General features: G+C 39.5%; 1 protein-coding gene across 21 annotated transcripts in view; it reads left to right on the top strand.

The window, feature by feature from the left end:
• The window catches only part of DOCK9 (dedicator of cytokinesis 9), a 98097-nt gene that overhangs the window by 66628 nt on the left and 10371 nt on the right, over positions 1-21098 (top strand). For 8 of the 21 annotated variants that reach the window (XM_083610314.1, XM_083610329.1, XM_083610331.1 and 5 more), the window contains 14 exons: positions 90-210; positions 1259-1392; positions 3841-3955; positions 5647-5713; positions 7940-7987; positions 10563-10699; positions 14280-14395; positions 15675-15812; positions 16785-16967; positions 17493-17606; positions 18241-18456; positions 18866-18923; positions 20290-20396; positions 20933-21055. In XM_083610314.1, coding sequence (XP_083466440.1) covers positions 90-210; positions 1259-1392; positions 3841-3955; positions 5647-5713; positions 7940-7987; positions 10563-10699; positions 14280-14395; positions 15675-15812; positions 16785-16967; positions 17493-17606; positions 18241-18456; positions 18866-18923; positions 20290-20396; positions 20933-21055 — 1677 coding nt within the window. Of the gene's footprint in view, positions 1-89; positions 211-1258; positions 1393-3840; positions 3956-5646; positions 5714-7939; positions 7995-9912; positions 9951-10562; positions 10700-11190; positions 11235-14279; positions 14396-15674; positions 15813-16784; positions 16968-17492; positions 17607-18240; positions 18457-18865; positions 18924-20289; positions 20397-20932; positions 21056-21098 lie in introns of all 21 variants that reach the window. The other 13 variants (XM_083610325.1, XM_083610322.1, XM_083610333.1 and 10 more) reach the window with 3 other exon arrangements.

Raw genomic sequence — 21098 nt, 5'->3', positions numbered from 1 at the left:
TGAAACTTTAAAGCTTGAAAAAATTCTAGTGTAAAAATAGACCACTTTTAGGCATATCAAAGGAAGTGAAATTATTTCTTTTTTAACAGAGTACAAAAGATGAATCCCTTAGCTTGCCAGCTGCAAATCCACTGATGACTCCTCAAAAATCTGTGAATACCCTTGATAGCAACCTCCACAAGGACGTGTTTGGTGCTATATCAGGCATTGGTAACCATTTAAAAATATTTTTTACACTTATTTTAATTCTTCTAAGAAATGAAATTTGATACTTTACATGTAGATCTTTTATTGGTGAAAATTATCTTTTGAGGGATGTAATGTTGATGTGGCATAGTGGATGGTATTTGAACTTAGGTCACTGAGACATGGGTTCAAAATTTGAGTCTGTTGTTGATGCTGTGAATGGGTGGGGTATTATCTTGTCATGTGATGGAGGCAGGAGAGCAAAGAACTCTGGGAGGCAGGTGTAGTCACTCCTCAGTTTTTTCTCTCCTGCCTGACAGAGCAGTTCATTTTCCTGCTCTCGCTGATCTCTCTTTTCAGTTAGGTTTTTTAATTAATTTTCTATCTAATTTTGATAACTTTCCCATATACTTCTTCATCCTTTACCTTACGGTTTCTCCTTCTTTCCATTTCTGCGTTCTATTTCTAACTGCACGTCCCTTTAAGACCTTATATTACTTAAAAATAATGAATTTCCACACAGTTACAGAGCTTGTTCCCATGAAACTCTCTCAGCCAAATCTACTTTATCAGTTGGTTATAAGGAAAAAATTGGGTACTCATTAGTTTCTTGAATGGGATATAAAATAATGAAGTCATATATATGTATATGTATATCCTATAACTAAATACCGTATTTTTCCATCTATAAGACGCCCCCATGTATAAGACACTCCCTGTTTTGGGGGACTCAGATTTAAGAAAATGGGGAGGAGATGTATCTGTGTATAAGACGCCCCCTAATTTTTGACATTTTAAAGGGAAAAAACCCTAGTCTTATACACGGGAAAATACGGTAAGTCTGTATTTCTTCGCATTCAGATATCTCCTACTGATAAATCCAGATGTTGAATTCTGTCAGCTGAAATATGCACCCAGCTGGCAACCCCTTTACAAGCCAGGTTTCTGGCATCTACCTAGCATATAGATACTGGAAGGGTCATTTGAATAAAAGAGGGGCAGTTGAATGCAGGTTGAATCTCACACTAGCAGAGCCTCTAATGTATCCCTTTTCTACCATCTTATTATTCAGCATCCTCATATACCTCTTCGACTCCAAATGTTAATTGTGTAAGAAATGCAGACTCAAGAGGGTCTCTTATAAGTACAGATTCAGGAAACAGTCTCCCAGAAAGACATAGTGAAAAGAGCAATTCCCTTGACAAGGTAAGGGTACTTTTATATATTTGTGCCTGTAAGAGAAGCTTCTACACACTCTAATCTTGCTTTTTTGCTACTACTGTATAACTTGCTCCGCTGAGGGAAAATGAGTAGCCATTTCTAGTTCTTCTCTTATTCTACATTAAATAAAATGTGTCTAGCTGTAAGGAGAGGTCCCTATTGAGTGAACATTAATTTCTAGAGAAAACCATGCCACTGTCTCAATAAATATGGTATATGTGTATTATCTATGTGTATATATAAAGGTAAAGGGACCCCATAATTTTTCCTGCATTCATGCAGTCTAAAAAATAGCCAAAATAAGTTGGTATTATATACGTGTATATGATACCAACTTATTTTGACTATTTTTTAGACTGCATGAATGCAGGAAAATTTACAATAAATTAATATTTTTAGAAAATACAGTACCATTCTTTGAAGGACACTCTTAATTCACCAAGGCCTGTCTCCAATAGTAGCCATACTCAAGTGTAAAGCCATTAAAATTAAGGGGGATAACTTAGGTTAATTTATTTCAATGGATCTGCTTAGTGTGACTACCATTGGATACAGCCCTACTTGTCTTAGTTCACTGGTATAAATCCACATAGTTGCTTTCAGTGAAAGAGTTTTAATAATGAAGCGTATTTAGCCTCTCAGGTTCAGTTGCATTTGCCTTTTACCTGTCATATTGTTTTTTGTTTTGTTTTTTTTTTTTAGCTGTAGACCAAAGTTTATTGCACAATAGGTTCAAAGAGCAAATTTTGAACCACCTGTCATATTGCTAACGTTTTGAGGTTGGATCTTGTGGCAGTCACACCATGGTTTAATGTTTTCTTCTTGACCCTGACATGCTGCCTTGTGGCAGAGGGAGAAACTTCTCAGAAGGCATTCTGCTCATACATTATTTGCTAGTGGAGAGGAACGAGAACACTACCATTCATCCAAGAAAAAGCGTGTTACAGTGGATTTTTCACTATTGACAGTTCCGTCTTTACCAGAGAGAGATTTCCATGCTGTTGTGTCTCCTCCATTACAAGAAGTATTCATTTTTGTGTGGTTTATTTGGTTAAGTTTCTGAGTGCAGCTTGTTGCCAATTTTGCCCTGAGCATTGAAGAAGCTTCTATTGGAGAGGAAACAGTATCTTAATTATTTGAAAGTATCATGGTATACTGAAATGTAAAAAAACACACCATCAGATTTGTTAATGATCTGCACACTGTAAGGCTGCTTCTGCTAAATGGCAAAATTGTCATTAATTATTTTTTTTCTTCACGGTAATGGCTTGATTTGCAGTGTGAAGCAATTGACAGTAGTACTGAAATTTTAAAACTTGGTGTAGCCTTTTTTAATATCATATGTTCAGGTTATACTCATTTCTTGCCTGACATAGCTGCTATTTTATTATACATTTCATGATGGTACTTATCCTAGCTGACTTACTTCTAAGCTTTTCTCCTGGCTGATAATATTTTATTTGGGCTGATTGATTTCAAAGCAAGTTGCCTTTTGAGGCTACAGTGTTGGGTGTAGAGCTTTCCTGCAGCAACAAATATTGCAGAAAGTCTTTACAACTCAGGAATGGAAGTCAGAAGACCTGAGTTGATCTTAATAGGATTGAAAGACTACTCTGCATATGTAATTGTATATTTTTTTCTCAAAATTAGTATGCCTGGGGGAAGGCATGCAGGCAAACATAGGTCTGAAACATCTGTAAGGCTTATTTAATTAATTAATGCAAGTTTAAGCATTTACTGTCAAATTGTCTGGCTTTTGTGTGATATTCCTGTTTCCTGTGTGTCAGATGATCATGCATGCCTACCAAATATTCTGAAACTTCCATATAGTTTCTATTCCATTTTTGGCAGTTATGATGATGCATTATTTGTGTTGGCTCTTTTTATTGTTCAAAGTTATACCATGACACTTCATTCCTTGCTCATAGTCTTCTCTAATTCCACATTAGTTTAAGCTGTTTGTGCGTGTTTGCAGTGTAGTACTTTTGCTATTGTAGTTTGAGACTCAGAAGTAATTGCTTTATGGTTTGGCATTTCCACATACAAATCACATATTGAAGCATGACTGTATCATACACGTTTAGATACTGACCAGTTGCCCTAAAGAAGATATGCATTTACTTTAACTCTCATCCTTAAGTAGTTTTTCTTGTTTACAAATTGAAGGCTTGAGAAAGGTAACCATGGAATGTGTACAAAAAGGGAATTGGATCTGGGCACAATGTACAAACTTAGATCGGTCTATATGCTGGTGTGTCTATCAACATGTGAGTGTTCCTCTCCTCACAAAAGGATCTGGTTTGTGATTTAGGAGTGTTCCACCTTTGTCCTTGGATACCCAACTCTCTCTCTCAATCGGTTTTGAGATGCTGTGTTTGTGCCTTAATGCATTAAGATGAGCCTCTTGTCCGACTGTATTCCTGTATTTTTCAGAACCAACAGATCTGCCCTTTGGGAAGTTCTGTAGTTCGATGTGACAAGCTTGATCAAGCTGAAATCAGGAGTCTACTGATGTGTTTCCTTCATATTTTAAAAAGCATGTCAGATGGTAAGCAAAAGCTTTTCACTTCTTAAATTCTGACAGTGAGTTAACACAATAACTTGGTGTTTTAAACCCCTGTTCAGTAACAGCTGTAACATGTCATGTGTAACTTGAAATGTAATAGCCTCTGTTAGATTCTCTTCTGATTTGTATTCCTCGTGCTTAATTCTGCAAAAAGTTTTCTGGTTCTGCTGTTATTTATCAGGGGCTGAAGACTTGATTACTTCAATGCTTCCTGCTTCCCTGCCCCAGAACTCATCTCTGAATTTGGCATTCTACCAACCAAATACTTGCTAGGGGATGTAAACTTATATAAATGAGCAGAAAATGTCCACAAGATGATTGCTTAATCCAGACAATACAAAGGTACCATTGGTGGGTAGTTTATCCCTCTACAGAAGTGGGGTTCAGCCTGTGCTGGATAGGATTCCTCTCCCCACAAAAGGATCAGGTTTGTGGTTTAGGAGTGCTACAGTTTTGTTCCTGGATTTGGTGAAATTTACTGGCAGCTTCGCTTGCCCACGGAGCCCACACGCTTCCGCCTGCGTGTCTCTGCTGCTCTGGGCCCCCAGCTGCAGTTAGCAGAGCTTAGCACAGCGACAGAAGCAGAGCCGATGATTGCCTTGTGCAGTAAATCAGTCAGACGCTCGGTGTCTTTCCTTATCTTACAAAGAGCTTTAATCTCGTACAAATCAACAGATCATAAATCCCGGCGACACAGCCCCCATTTCGATCCTCTCCCGGATCTGGCTAGACTCACTCTGTGTGTCAGCGTAGTCAGACACTCCCACTTCAGTCAGTGTTCTAAACACGCCTCTGAATGTGAGATGTCACACAGAACTTCTTAACCCTGTAAGTTCTGACTCTCTCCATACTGGATACCCGACGTGTGTTAGTGGCACAGAGCATCTTCCACCAGCTGATGCTCCTTCTGGTCTGAAATGGAGAATCTGGCTCAGTTATCCATGCTCTGCTAAACCTCCATATTAGACTATTGCTATGCTATAAGGGACTGGTTTTGAAGACTGTTCAGAAACTCCTGGCAATTGTCAAGCACGATTCAAAGCTCTGGCATACATTTACACGGCTGGAGACCTGAGGGAACGCTTCCTTCCATATCATCCAGCTTACACACTTAGGTGATATCTCATCCTAGTTCCCCTGCAAAACCTACCTAATCCTTCCCGAATGGGTATCTCCCAAAATATCCTTTGAATTTCACATTTCTACAAATGTTGTAATCCATGAGCAAAAGGTAAAAATACAATACAGAAATGCTTCATATTAGGGGGTATTGCTTGCATATTAGGAGAAATGTGCGCTGAAATGCAGAGCAATATTCCTGAGTAGTTTTTTTTTAAATCACAAGCTAATGTGGAAATGTGGTGAACTGAGCTTAAGACTGGAAAAAAATGAGCTTAAGACTGGAGAGAAATTGATAGATTGGCCCATCTCTTGTTCAAGCTATGTAATCTTGAATAGTATAGAATAGAGAGCCTATACAGAAGAGCTGTGGAGTAATAAGCTGTGCACTTTTAGCTCAAATGCATATTTAGAAGGCTGTCTGCTGTTAGATGTGTAGTCTCAAACCAGGTTTTGCTTTGTGTAACGTACTAGCTTTCCTGCTTCCTGTCCTTAAAACTATTCACATCAGTGATACTCACATTTTATTAATTGCTTTTTCCAATACATTGTAGATGCCCTTTTCACATACTGGAACAAGGCCTCAACATCAGAACTTATGGATTTTTTCACAATTGCAGAGTGAGTTGGCTTGGCTATTACTATAATTCGTTGTACAGTACGGTTATTGCATTTCAGACATGAACTTAAAGTCCGTGGTAAATATTGTATATTCTATATAGCATTGCAACTTTTCAAAATGTCCTGGTAATGAAGAAATCTGCAATACATCTCACAAGCTCCCACATGCACACATTTATCTCCACACATTCAACATTAATACCATGTTGGCAATTAGAAGTAAATCAGCTTGCAGTTTTTTCCAACAAGATGTAAGCAAACCTGTGTGTGTATTCTGTTCTACTATTGTTCACGTATAAATTGGAGATGGAAATTATCATTTTATACTTCATGAGAAGGGATGCACAGATGAGGGGACATTAAACCTATTCCCTTTCCCCATCTTACCTTGCTGCATTCTGTTGTTCCAAGTGTTATTATCATTATACAGTATATTAATAAGGTCTTGTGAGCTGCTTTGAACATTTTATTGTAAACACAGGATAATACAGAGTACAAAAGATGAATCCCTTAGCTTACCAGCTGCAAATCCACTGGTGACTCCTCAAAAATCTGTGAATACCCTTGATACACCTAAGGTGCTATCAGATTTCTATAAACATTGACGGGAACTGAAGGCCCTCAGTCAGATACAAAACTAACACATGGTTGTTTACATCAATCTGTCTGTCCCTAAGAAGAGCAAAAGAACCCTGCTGGATCAGACCAAAGATCCATCAAGTCTGTTACCCAGCTTCCCACTGTGGCAAACCAGATGACTCCAGGAAGACCACAGAGCATGGAGGAAATAGCTCTTCTGCATTATGTGTCTGCAGTATATCATATTCAGCCATACTGCCTCTGAATATGGAGATTCATTTATCAGTCATAGGTCGTATCTCTTGATATACCAAATCCCGAACTAATTTGAATTCTATAAGTCATGATCAAGGGGCACGGGTGGCGCTGTGGTCTAAACCACAGAGCCTAGGGCTTGTCGATCAGAAGGTCGGCAGTTCGAATCCTCGCGACGGGGTGAGCTCCCGTTGCTCGGTCCCTGCTCCTGCCAACCTAGCACGTCAGAGTGCAAGTAGATAAGTAGGTACTGCTCCGGTGGGAAGGTAAACGGCGTTTCTGTGCGCTGCTCTGGTTCGCCAGAAGCTGCTTAGTCATGCTGGCCACATGACCCGGAAGCTGTACGCCGGCTCCCTTGACCAATAAAGTGAGATGAGCGCTGCAACCGCAGAGTTGTTTTAACGGTCAAGGGTCCCTAACCCTAACCTTTACCTTTAAGTCATGATCAAAGTTCTTTTATTATTAAATATTTTAGGTTGCCTGTTTTCTGGTCATTTATTGATGTACTTTTTGACATTTCTGACTGCCTGTTAATGTTTTCAGTGAAGCTACCTAATAATGTGAATAAAACACTCACTACCCCTGCTCCATTATCTATTAATGATGGGATGCCAGCTACTAGAAACCCAAATAAGTACACTGTTATAGCTCTTTGAGAAGATGCTCAAGGTAGTGAACTTTTATGGAAAGGTCGCTCCACAGGGCAACAACATGTTCTATGATGCCCCCATCACACGGTATCTGTGTGTGGGAGATGTTCTCTAGACTGCCTTCTATAATTAGAGGTTGCTATCATGACCTCTCTAGCATAAGTAGAGCCCAAGACAGATCCTGGTAAGAATGCAATTTGACCCTAAAGAAGACCACATGCTTGTAGGCTTTTCATTCATTACTACTTGACTGATGCTGCTGCCATAGCATTGGCATAAATATTTTTGTGAAGGAAGGCAGATCGGCTGTGAACGGTTTCTTCACTGTTGGGGGTTCAGGAATTTAAATGTACTAGAGATCATTGAAGACACAGGTACAATCCTAACAACTTACTTTTCATTGACATGGTTTGGATTGCACTACAGTACTGAAGAAAGTGGAAAAAATTGTCAGTGATAATGGCTATTCTATTTTAATAAACAAGGCAGGCATAGCAACTACTGCATCTTGGCTTCACTCTGCATGAGAGCAGAAAGTGTTGAACGTAACTTGTTTGGCAGAAAGGTGACAGCTGTAACATGGGATTGAGGTAGAGACTCTGGTTTGGGATGGGAATTAAGCCAAGCGATCATTAAAATCATGGACATTCATTATTTTATCATATCATGAGCTGGCACCAGTTAAGTTTTTACTAAAATTATGTCTTAGTTTTAAAACTAACCCTCACTGTGTTCTTTGCAGAGTGTGCTTGCATCAGTTTCAATACATGGGAAAACGATACATCGCCAGGTACTGTGTATAACCTAATGGTGTAACTTTGTTGCGACAGAATGCCTTAAATTCTTGTCAATTGAATAATGTTCAGTTAATACTGGAAAGAGATGTCTTTGTATTAGAAGGTAAGTAAATGGCTTTGTAGTGCCTGACACATGTTATCTGTGTTGCCTTACTAGCACTGAAAACTCATCCCAAATTGCTGCACTACATAGTTAGGGATTTTTGTGTTGGCTATTAAAACTGTGGAGGTTTGCCCAAACTGCCTTGTGACATTCTCAAAACCGTGCATAGTACCTGAATGATAGCCTGTGAATTATTCCTACCTCCTGTGCACTCTCCAGTCAGACTAAACAAGGCTTTGTAACACCACATGTATCTTTTCATCCTATCCAGTGCTGGCCACACTGGTCTTAGTTCCATTAGCTGATTGTATGGAAATTTACCTCGTTTGTTGCAATATTTTGATGTTAGAGACAGCCTCCACATGGACTTTTGGCACAAGCCTGTTACTTGCTAGCTGATGTTATTGTGACTTACACCAGACACAAATACAGGAAATTATGACTTGGATATATGAAAGAGAAATGTACAACATACATTGCCTTTCTTTCTCTCCCAAAAGAAGATTATTCTATTGCCATTGGTTGATTTTGCTTTTAATCTTTGACAATGTCTTGAAAGGAGGCATGGAAAAATCAAAATAAAGCATGCTGTTCTGTGAATCAAACTGAATATGTATTTGAACTCACCTAAAAGTGTTGCAACACTTATATGGCTATTTATCCCCCATCTCCCCAGCCTGCTCCCAGGGGAAAATGCCATTTGGGGTTCTTTGAACCTTGGATTTCCCCCCTGCTTTAGATTTGTTCCGCCTGCTTCCTAATGTTTGTGCCTAGTTCTCATAAAGCACTTGAGGTGGTAAAGCAGTGTATGATCTGTAAATCACTTCAGATAGCAGGTATGGGCTCTTCTGACCAAAAGATCCCTCCACAAAATAAATTAGATGTCAGGGAGAAGGATTTATCTTATCTTCAAGACATTGTTGAACTATAGTTCCAGTTACAGATAGGTAGCCGTGTTGGTCTGCCATAGTCAAAACAAAAAAATTTTTTTCCTTCCAGTAGCACCTTAAAGACCAACTAAGCAAAGACTTAGTTGGTCTTTAAGGTGCTACTGGAAGGAAAAAAAATTTTTTTGTTTGAACTATAGCGTCCATTATCCTGATTATTGGCTATGTTGACTGGGCTAATGAGAATTAAAGTTCAGCATCCAGAGGGCATTGTGCTGGTTACTCTTGAGTAAGACCTCACATGCAGACTGAAGTGATACAGCACATACATGGTTTTGCCATCCAGAATTAAGCCACACATTTCTAATGTGGCACGGGTACTTGTGTTATTTCTTTGGGCTGGAGTAAAATATACTTTATTTCTTTATTGTTGCATTTTTCTTAATGTACTACATGATGTTTAACCGTTTTATTTAAGAATAATACATATTGTTGCTCCTGAAATTGCAGTTTGAGCTTTTGCCCACTTGATATGGTTGTATAAGTAGGAATATTCATAATGCATGAAAATGCATTAAATAGCTCTTGATGAATTTGTTAAGAGACTATTTCACCAATAACATACCACTTGGTTGTGTTGCATGTGAAAACATTGAACTGAAAACTATGCACGTTTCTGATGTAAATTGTGATTATTGAAGTGATTCACAAATATTTCACACTGAGATGCACCAAAGGAATGTGCTAGCAAAAAAATAGTGCATGCAATCTTTACACACCCTATGGTTGAGGAAACAGGGATGTGTGTAATTCTGGTATTGGTTTTCATTTCTTGTCAGCTCTGGTGGTGGTACACACTAGGAGGTTAGTCTGTACTGATTGCTAACACAGATCACTTTTCTATTTCCTTCACTTGATTGCTGGCAAGTTTAACAAAGTATATGGCTCTACTCCCTTCCTGCCTCGGTAAGATACAGGCATTAGTATATCACGTAATTTTGCTCTTACTGCATGTGTGCTTACTAAATACTCTCTCAGATCCTCCTTAAACTTTCTGTAACAAATTCACATCACACGGAGCTCTCTTAAAAATTATTTGTATACACGGTAGCACATTTACTATTCTGAACTAAATGTTTCTAAAGCAAGTTGTGTGCTGCTGCTTTCAAGCATTTTTGAAGCTTTTGGACTGAGAAGGTACTTGCTGTGATGCTTTTGGAATTCTGCCTATTTTAAGCTAATGTAAAATGACCAAAGTACAGTGGTCAGGTAGAGTTAGTCTTCCTGACTGAGTCTGTCTTCCTAAGACTCTCACTATAGCTAACTATCTCCAGTCTGTCCAACTGTAAATAGTCCATTGTGGTCAAGAAGTAAATACTATAGTCCACATCCTTTATGTACTGCCTTGACTGACTGGATAAATTTCCCAGAACTTTAGCTAAAATAGATAATAGGCTGCATTGTATTTTCATCTTCTAGTAGAGTTTTTGCTTGGCTTGCTTAACTAACTCTCACCCTCTCTTGCTGCAGTGCAACATGTTTAACTTTTGCTTCTGTCCCATTTCACCCATCTTGCAGGAACCAGGAGGGGTTGGGACCCATAGTTCATGATCGAAAATCTCAGACATTGCCTGTTTCCCGTAACAGAACAGGGATGATGCATGCCAGATTACAGCAGCTGAGCAGCCTGGATAACTCTCTCACATTTAGCCACAGTAAGTTCCATGACATAACACCTGAAATCTCATCCAGTACCACAACACCAGAGGCAGGTCGAAACCCACACCAGAGCATGTCATGGACTTTATTTTTCAAGGTCAAGCACCTACATGAATTCTGTTTACAGCTGAGTGGAAGTACCAAATGATGACACAATGTGGAACATGGTTAACTACAGCATTTTAACATGCTATACTCAAAATTTTGTATACGCTGGTATTTGATGTATGTTACTTCAAATTTATGCACTCTGTGGTGTTCATCTTGAACAACGTTTTCAACTGCCATTGAGAACTTTCATTATACTCTTTCTCAAGAACATTTTGAAAACGGTGAAATGTGCTTGGTTGATCATGTGACCATGTTTTGGCATAAAGCTTTTAAGAGGAAATACTCTGAAGTAGCATAAAAGTACTGTGAAAGTCCATGATTTAGTTTGGATGTGAAGAAGCACCCAGTAATGAAGTGACTTTTTCTGTGTTTTCAGTGTGAGAAAAATATCAAGTTTGCTTGGAATTTCTGTAGACAATGGTAAGACAATCAGGTTGAAGTCAGCTTCTGTTGGAATTCTTGAAATGAAATCTAGATTTAAGTAATCTTTGGAAATATTTCAGCTGCATCATTAAGAATATCACTTGACTTTTGTGAAGCTTCACAGTATTCAAGAATGGGCTGCTTGCTGAAATAATAAAACCCACATTAACTGTGTACTGCCTCAATACTTTTAACAATGCCTCTATTTTTCTGGAAATTAGTAGTGAGCTGATTTAAGTCTTGGATACTTTTTCTTCATTCTATCCTGTTTTTAAGGCTATAATCTAGCAGTGTATTCCCCATTTTTCAAATTTTCCAAAACTGAAAGCTCACCCAGACCAGACACAGAAAAGATTGACAGATTGGCAGATCTTTCTCAAAAATACCTCACAGAATCCCCAGAATTATTCTCCAGAAGACTTCTATCTCTGAGTTCAATTTTTTTAGGTGGGGGCGAAGAGATTTTCCAATACACTTTTTAAATATGGACATGGCACTGCTGCATGCAGATTGATTTGACTGAACACTGTCCTTGTGAAATCGGAAGTACTGTGATTTCCACTCAATCAAAGTGGGGGGGGGGATTTCCCCCTCCATCTGGAACTCCCACACCACCTGTTCTGGAGGGCCCCAGAAGCAGCAGACGGAAGGCAGAAAACCCCTGTGCCACAAGTGGAACTTAGGACCAAAATCATCATTTTGTTCTATTTTAAAACCCTCATGTCAAATCCCATTTTGAACACAGACATTTAAAGAGCGCTTCAGGAATTTGGTTGGGACAATTTTTGAGAAGGAAGGTATTCAGGGGGGAAATGGGTGCATGCAAACCCCCCTGTGTCTCTGCCTGAGCCTTAGGAGATCCTTAGATTTCTTCTTCTTGTAGCCATATATCACAGTTTGCCAAAATTCCTTTGCCATTCACCTGATGTTTCAAGGACAGTTCTTCTCTGTTGCTTCCTTTAATGTACAGCAGGGTTGTGGAACCTTTGGCATTCCAGATGTTTATGAACTACCCATCAGCCCTAGCAAACATTCCCAAATGGCCAAGGATAATGGGATCTGTAGTTCAGCAACATCTGGTTGATCAATGCTTCATATTTCTGGGAAGAAAATTTGATTTTAAATTTTGCTAATTGGTATTCCCCCCCCTTTAAAATGACTATACCTATTTCTTAGCATCTTATTTACTGATATTATGCTCCCCTGGAGTAATATGTCATTAAATATTTAAACAAATAACTCGTTTCAATAGTGCTTTTATGAAGATAGGAAATAATGGTGTTCAGTTAGGGCAATACAAGAGATATGTACATTTCTAACATACCTAGTCTAGCTTTTTACTGGTTTTGCCATACAGTTTTACTGCAAATTCAGTTAACTGTATGTGAGCAAAAAATCCAGAAATTAATTGTTCTAACAAAGTGGAGATACAGAATGAAATGTAGTTAACCTAAAAAAGGGTTAACTCCACTAAGTTGCTTGAGTTTGCAGTGATTTTAGATGCTGCTTTGTTAGGTGCCTAATGCAACATGAAGCTCAGTGTTGCTGGATCAGTTCCAGTTAATGCAGTCTGATGATATGGACAGGATACTTGCAATGATGTGCCTAACTACCTATTCATTAGATCCTTATCCATCCTGGCTTATTAAAACTAGCTGGGGTGAGCTGACTGAATGGGTCAGAGGTGCAGTAAATGCATCTTTGTGTGATGAGGTGGTGCCCACTCCCCTTAAAGAGGTGGTGGTGTATCCACTCCTCAGAAAGCCCAATGGAGTGCAATAACTGTAGACCAGTCGTCAGCACTCCTTTCTTGGCAAAGGTGGTAGAGACAGTGGCGTAGTGTGGGTTGTCAGCACCCGGGGCAAGGCAAGTAATTTGCGCCCCCTAACCCATGGATTTTAGTAGGGGCAGAGAGCTGCCAGTGCGAGCGCGCCCCCCCCAGATGTTGCGCCCAGTGCGGCCGGCCCCCCCTGCACCTCCCACGCTACGCCACTGGGTAGAGAAGGTGGTTGTGGAGCAACTGCAGGTGTTCCTGGGTGAGCCTGATCATCTAAATCCAATCTGGTTCAGACCTGGTTTCAGAACTGAATCAGCCTTGGTTGTCCTGATGGATGCCCTTCATCACAAAAGGGGACAGGAGAGTGCAACTCTTTTACTTCTGCTTGATCTCTCAGCAGCCTTTGATACCATTGGCCATGTTATTCTCCTGGATTGACTTAGTGAGATGAGCATCCGTGGCATAGTATTACAACGGTTCCGTTTATATATTCAGATAAGAAGGAAAGTAAATGGACTTGTGAGCCCATTGTATGCAAACATGAAGGAGATTGCCCACTGCATCTCTCAGAGATGCATGCTGGGGACTTATTTCCTTCTGTCTGTGTTGTAAATGATTAGAGCATTTAAAGACTCCTGATGCAGCAGAATTATCTGCCTTTAGAGGAGGCTAACGGTTGTGTGTCTGCATGAGTCTGCTCAGGACTTGTCACCTTCCAACAAGCAGGCATATCCTAGAATGAGGACTCATTAAGAAACGCATGGATTGTGTTTTTTGAAGGTGGGTAATTCTTAATCTTACATTCTTAGTATGAGGGTAAGACTTTTTGATATGCTTTCAATTTTAAATCATTAAAAAATGTGCTTCAGCTATCAGAAGTCTGGAACAGAACTGTCCTAGACCAAACTGAATGGGTCTCAGAATTTTTGAAAATTATTTTTCAGTTGTCACTTACCTAGGCTAATTCCGCCTATGTGTAGGCCACAGGTCTGGGATACAATTGGAATCTTAATGTAACTCATTTGTTATTTATGTACTCTCAGCCCTTATTTTTTGCTTCAAGAGATCTGAAACATAAAGCAATCATTTACACGATCCAAGCTTGCAAATAGGTGCACATGTTATATACCTGCAACTGCAGCATTCCTGTAACACACATAAGAATTCCAGCTTTGCTACTATTTGATTAGTAGTGTTGGTATTAAAAGGTTGGAGTCAAAGTCTGGTACAGAGTTCAAAGTAACAACAGCCTCAAATTTCCACAGGTTATGGCCATTCAGAAGCAGATGTCCTTCACCAATCTTTACTTGAAGCCAACATTGCCACTGAAGTTTGCCTTACAATTCTGGACACTTTATCTTTATTCACAATGGCATTCAAGGTATGTGCTTAGATACCTGTATAGTTAGGTGTAGCCATAGTTTTTATCCAGAGGTAGCCAACATAGTGGGACGCGGGTGGCGCTGTGGGTTAAACCACAGAGCCTAGGACGAATCCCCATGACGAGGTGAGCTCCCATTGCTCGGTCCCTGCTCCTGCCAACCTAGCAGTTTGAAAGCACGTCAGCATGCAAGTAGATAAATAGGTACCGCTCCAGCGGGAAGGTAAACGGTGTTTCCGTGTGCTGCTCTGGTTTGCCAGAAGCGGCTTAGTCATGCTGGCCACATGACCCGAAAGCTGTATGCCGGCTCCCTTGGCCAATAAAGCGAGATGAGCGCCGCAACCCCAGAGTCGGCCACAACTGGACCTAATGGTCAGGGGTCCCTTTACCTTTACCTTTAGCCAACATAGTCCTCTCCAGATGTTGCTGGACTCCAACTCCCATCAGCCCCAGTCAGCAATACTGATGATCAGGGATGATAGGAGCTGTCATCTGACAACATCTGGAGTACAGGCAGCAACCAATTTGTGCCTGGGTTTCACTTACATGAAATCATGTATAATCGGAACACCTGTTGAAAAACCCTTCAAACAACCCCTGTTTGTGATGTTTCCGGGTCACCTCTGAGTTTGACACAATGTGTATAGTCATGCTCGTGCTCGTTCATCAAGCACTTTAAGCAACACCACTGCAGTTGGGTCCCATCCAGTTGGGAATCACTGTGGTATGTCCCAATCCAGTGGGCTTCATCATCCACCGCAATAAATAGAACAATTGGTCTTACCTGAAGAGTAGATTTGTAAGGTGACAAACAGATGAAAACACCAGAGCCCTCCCTGCTGTGGTCTGCAGTTGTGCTAATTTCAGACTGCTGTCAAGGCTTTATTTAAGAGTTCTCTTAGTTTCTATGTTTAAGGGGTTATGTTATTTATTTTGGGGGCATGTCATCAGCCAGGAGGAGGTAGGCAGGTATTTCAGATTTCTTTTCAACATTGATTACTGCTGCTTGGTGAGCCTGAAAAACTGAGGAGATTAAGCCTGCCTCCCACAATTCTGTGCTCCTGCCTCCATCACTTGATTACCCAATCAAGTGCCTTCATTGTCCACGTTAACCAATCTTCAATTCAAGTAAGACCAATAATTCTTTCCCAGATGTTTGTGTGCAGATAGCCACCAGGGAAGCATTCCATTAACAAGTCTATAAGGTTTATAATGGCTTTTGAGGCCTTAAAGTAATTCATCTGTGTAGGTATCAAAGTATAATTCTCTTAATTTTAAGAATCAGCTCCTGATGGATCATGGACATAATCCTCTGATGAAAAAAGTATTTGATGTGTACCTTTGCTTTCTGCAAAAAAATCAGTCAGAAACTGCATTAAAAAATGTCTTCAATGCCTTAAGATCACTAATTTTTAAGGTAAGTAGTCTTCAATTTATAACTTCTCTCTGTATGTTATATTGATTGGGGGGGGGGGGTTCTGTTTTGTTACTTATATGCTGCCTCTAAATGTGGAGAGCCTAGGGCAGGGTATTGCTTTTCTCCAGACAGCATCTCTCTTTGTTCAATCAGAGTATATATTTCTGAAACTGAGTGAAGGAGGACTCTGTTGTGTTCATGGAGCTTTAGCTTGGGAACTAGATGCCAGGTTAATTGCTTTTTTGAATTTGGACAAGTCATTGTCTTGTTGAGTAGACTGACATTCCAGTCCAGCCAGTGTAAAGAAGCAGGGTCCCGAATCCCTTGATAGAACAGGTGGACCCATTAACTGAACAGGCCACTGTATGTTCAGAACCCAGAACTGGATTACCAACAAGTGCTAGTCCGGTATGTAAACATAGTGTTTGGCCATCCAGTTTTACAGAGGTTACTTCCAGGGGTCATGGGAGAGATTAGAATGTGGGCCATATGGTCCACCCTTTAAAACAGGTGACAAAGTCACAATTGCTTTCTTTTTGGGAAATGGAGCTGCAGATCTGAAATCTGACAGCCCCGAAACACTGAAATCCTGCCGAAGCTTTGGTCTTATTTTGAGACAATAACTACCTTCTGTCAGGCTGTCAATATATATTTTCTAGTCACTTTAAGGGTGAAGCTTTACAAAGTTGCAAATTTCTGCACAGACCACGAATTACTGGATTTGTGAGGTAGGCAAGCTAGCTATCTCTTTGTACACTTATTTGCAAAGCTGATTTTGGGACCTGTAAACAAACGGATGGACATATCTATATCAAGGGTGTTTGTTTTCAGTGACCCTTTCTAGTGTGTTACAAATTAAACAGCCAACTCCCATGTGACTTTTTTTGAACACTTTGCTATTTGAAACTTGTTACCTGATGGTTTCATTTTATCCTACCTTTTAAAGAGTAAATGTTTCTGTGTGTTCTACAGTTTCCTTCTACATTTTATGAAGGAAGGGCTGACATGTGTTCTTCACTGTGCTATGAAATTTTGAAGTGCTGCAATTCCAAACTGAGCTCAATACGAACAGAAGCATCACAGCTCCTTTATTTCTTGATGAGGAATAATTTTGATTACACAGGAAAGAGATCGTTTGTGAGGACACACCTACAAGTCAGTACAGTTTGTTTTTATGTATTTAAGGGGTTTTAAGGAGATGAAATGCTGACCTTTTCTGGTATCGTGTCTTAAAGACTGGATTGTGTGTACTTAGCAACATAATCTTACAACAGACTGCTGCTACATAGTGCATTGAGCAGCACACCCACACACTGTAAGTTATGTGTGATAATAAATGCTGCATGCCCAGCAGCTATGTGAAAAGGTCACCCTTGCTGCTGCACTCTCTATATGTACTTCCTATACACAAATTTTGGAACAAGTAGCTGGTGTTTCTAGATATTCAGACTCATGCCCTATTGTATCACTGCAGTTTTAATGCAAATTATTCATATACAGGTTTGCATTTTCCCCAGAAGAGTCTACAAATCTAAATTTTTTTGTATTTGTTTACTTACACAAAGTTACAGGCTGCTTAATATTTAGGAAAGCTCCAAAACTGTATACAGAATTTATAATGCATACAATATAAACCCCAACCTGAAATCTTCAAGATTTATGTTTCTGCTTCTTTACAAGGTTATCATTTCTGTGAGTCAGCTGATTGCAGATGTTGTCGGAATTGGTGGAACCAGATTTCAGCAGTCTCTTTCTATCATCAATAACTGTGCTAACAGTGACAGACTTACTAAGGTTTGTAGTAGGCTTTTTTCCATTTCATTATAAAATTATAAAGAAGGGTCTGGATCATGAGCTTCATTCCCATGGCATTGATGCTGAAACCTCAACATGTAAACAGCCCTTATGGATGAACCATAAGAAGGTTATAGTCATGTATAAGCAGAGAACAAAATGTACAGAAATGCTGTAGAATGAAAAATACAGAAGCAGTTGCAAAAGGGACCTTGATGAAGTCTTATTTGAAAATGCCAAAAATACCAAGTTGTTCTTGATGCTTGAGAGAAAAAGGAAAATCTCTGTAAAATCTTTTCAGATCACAATAGTCCATGTTTGAGACACTAGTTTAAATATTCATTGTATAATATAAGTACATACAAAATTAGCTTTTAAAATAGTTACATCTTAGAGTTGTTTTGCTTTGAAGGAAACAATGTAACATTAACAGGAGTAGATGCAACTAATAGTCAAGGCCATGTTCATGTGGTTAGGATTCTGAGGAATAGTCCACACAACTTTACTCTTCTTTGATACTACTTGATTATTCCTAAAGGAATTTCAAGCAATAGGTCACTAACTGGATAGGTACAGTTTAGTTTCCCCTTGTTGAGCTCATTTTGCATATCTTGCCGCTGTTTTCACATTACAGCACACGACATTTCCTTCTGATGTCAAGGATTTGACAAAACGCATCCGTACAGTCCTAATGGCTACAGCACAAATGAAGGAGCATGAGAATGATCCAGAAATGCTTGTGGATCTTCAGTACAGTTTGGCAAAGTCTTATGCCAGTACACCTGAACTCAGGAAGACATGGTTGGATAGCATGGCAAGAATTCATGTTAAAAATGGAGATCTTTCAGAGGTAAGCAAGACAGAAAGTACTCCACTGGTTTTTGATGATCTGGAAATACTGTTCTTAAAGTTCAAAATAATTCTATAAATCTATCACACACACATTGAAGAGGTTGGAGAAAAATGTGCCAACAGAAATTAGAAATAATTGCTGTGCTGCTCCAACGTTTTAAGATTTATTCAAGATATACAGTAAGCCCACAACTTATGCAGGGGTTACATTCCAGGGATTGTGCCTAAAGCCAAAATTGCATATAGTCAAAATATTATGGGTACAATGGTAGATGGGATTGCCAAAGTGTTTTGTTGGTTTTTTTTAATTGCCAAGCATGTAAAGCTGAATGTTGCAGGCTTGCTGTATACAGAACTTAGTCACATCAAAAATTGTGTAGTAATGGTTGCTATTGTTCGTATTTTAGGCGGCAATGTGTTATGTCCATGTAACAGCTCTGGTGGCAGAGTACCTTCTCCGAAAAGGTATGTATCATGCACCTACTCCATTGTTGTTGGGATATTTTAAACTGCTGCTTAAGTGGTTATATACCAGTCTGCTTTATAGTTTGTGCATTTATGTTTTGTCTAGCCAGTTGTAGTTATGCATATTGTGTATTGCCCTCGCATCCATGTGGATAAAGGTCCAAAAATAGTTTAATAAATAACAATTAAATTAATATTCTTTCTATTTAAAAAATAGCAATAAAACATTTAAAGAAATATCTTAAGACAAGACTGTTACAGAAAGGAAAATCCAATGTAATCTCATCACACTCCATCTGTTAAACTGTCACTCAGAATGTTTGTTTCCTATAGTTTTATCATTGCCTTCCTCCAAAAAGCTTAGGGTTCTCTTCTCCTCCCTCCTCCTTTTATTCTCACAACAATCTTGTCCGTGCAGTGATTGCATGGTAATAGTTGATCAGTGGACCGCTGTGTTGCACTGGTGAGCCTTTTAAACATATCAGCATCACAGGATGTACCATCAGAAAAACAGCTTCTTTACTTATCTATATTGTCTAAAGACCCCCATACAGTTTTTCTGTTTGCTATGAAGGTACCTCACTTCTCTTTTGCCACACTGGGTTACTGAAGATAATTATATCTAATGCCAGCCCTGAATAGTCATTAGTAACCATGTGTAAGAGGCCCTCCTGTTACCCAAGTTTCCATCTTAGGATTTGAAGCAACCAAGGTTGTGAAAATAGACATGCTTACTATTAACTTGCAATCAGTAGAAATTTGTCCTATGGTTCAGAAACCCAAGAGCATGGCTTCTGATTATTCAAGTCTTTACTAAAACACTATACCGTTTAAGAATAAAATCCAAACCTGCTGCTGCTAACCCTCTGCATAGTGGTGCTACTGCCACATCTGCAGCCTAGGCAGTGGCAACGGCAGCAGAAGATTTGCAGTGGGGCAGAGGGTGGATCAGGACTTTGGGACTGGCTGTAAGAGCAGCTTGGGATCCAATAGATTCCAGGCTGGCTCAGGCCTGCCCTTGAATGCCCTATTTGGGGACTGTATGCTGGCAAGGATACTGCCAATTTGCCTTCCGCCCACACATTCAGCAGGCAGAAAGGGGTGGGGGCTGCTCCAGCATAGTGGCACAAGCACTACTCAGTTGGCAAGAGGAAACCAGCTGAGATTGCAGAAATTAGTGAAGGGATGCCTCTATTCAATCCAATACCCCCGCCCCCACAAACCAAGTGTAACTTGAAATTAGATCTATTCACTGCAACTTTAAGATTGAAAATTTCTTTCATGCATTTGTGGGTTTTGCTGTTCCTCTCTTCCGTTGATCTACTTCAAGAGTGTTGTCTGCATTTTTCCCATCCAATATAAATAGGAATGTTTAAACAAGGCTGTATAAGCTTCAGAGTAATCACTCCAAATATAGATGAAGAGGCTTCTATGATGGAAGATGTTGGGATGCAAGATGTTCACTTTAATGAAGTATGTAAACTTAATTCATATTTATTTCTGTATCCTTATAATACTAATTTATTTTTTATTGAATTCTAAAATGTCTTGCTTGCTGTCTAACCTGAAGAGTTCATAACACATTGAAAATATTTTTAACCCATGGAAACACAACTAAATAATAAATAGCATACACCATTACTCACTTTATAGCATGTTAAGACAAAGAGGCCAAGTTATGCTGGAGATGCTATAAAAGCAAGGCATAAGTTCAGGGGAGAGCCTGGGGAGAGAGCATTGAGGAACTTTGAACCTGGCAATTAAATGTTAACCAGACGGGATTTCCACAGAACCCTTTAGAATAGTGTGTGAAGTGACACTGCAGACTGTAGGAAGAAGGGAGAATTGGTGAAAATTGCCTCTCCCCTTCCACTGTCAGGAGCCTTTACTGGATCAGAAACACACTGTACTGGAAATTAATCCTTTTTTATGCAGCTTGAGAAAAATAAAATTAGATTGCTCTAGATTAGTCTTTATCCACATCTGTATGCTTTTCTTTCTGTAACTAGGATGTACTGATGGAGTTGTTAGAACAGTGTGCAGATGGGCTGTGGAAGGCTGAACGTTATGAACTGATTGCTGACATCTATAAACTTATAATTCCTATTTATGAAAAGCGGAGAGATTTTGAGGTATTTGATGCAGATCTATTTATGCTATAATGATTTCATTTGA

Source organism: Podarcis filfolensis, assembly GCF_964270895.1.
Source record: "Podarcis filfolensis genome assembly, chromosome: 4".
Lineage (NCBI taxonomy): Eukaryota > Metazoa > Chordata > Lepidosauria > Squamata > Lacertidae > Podarcis > Podarcis filfolensis.
The sequence above is the reverse complement of the archived record's forward strand: the minus strand, read 5'-3'. Positions and strand labels throughout refer to the sequence as shown.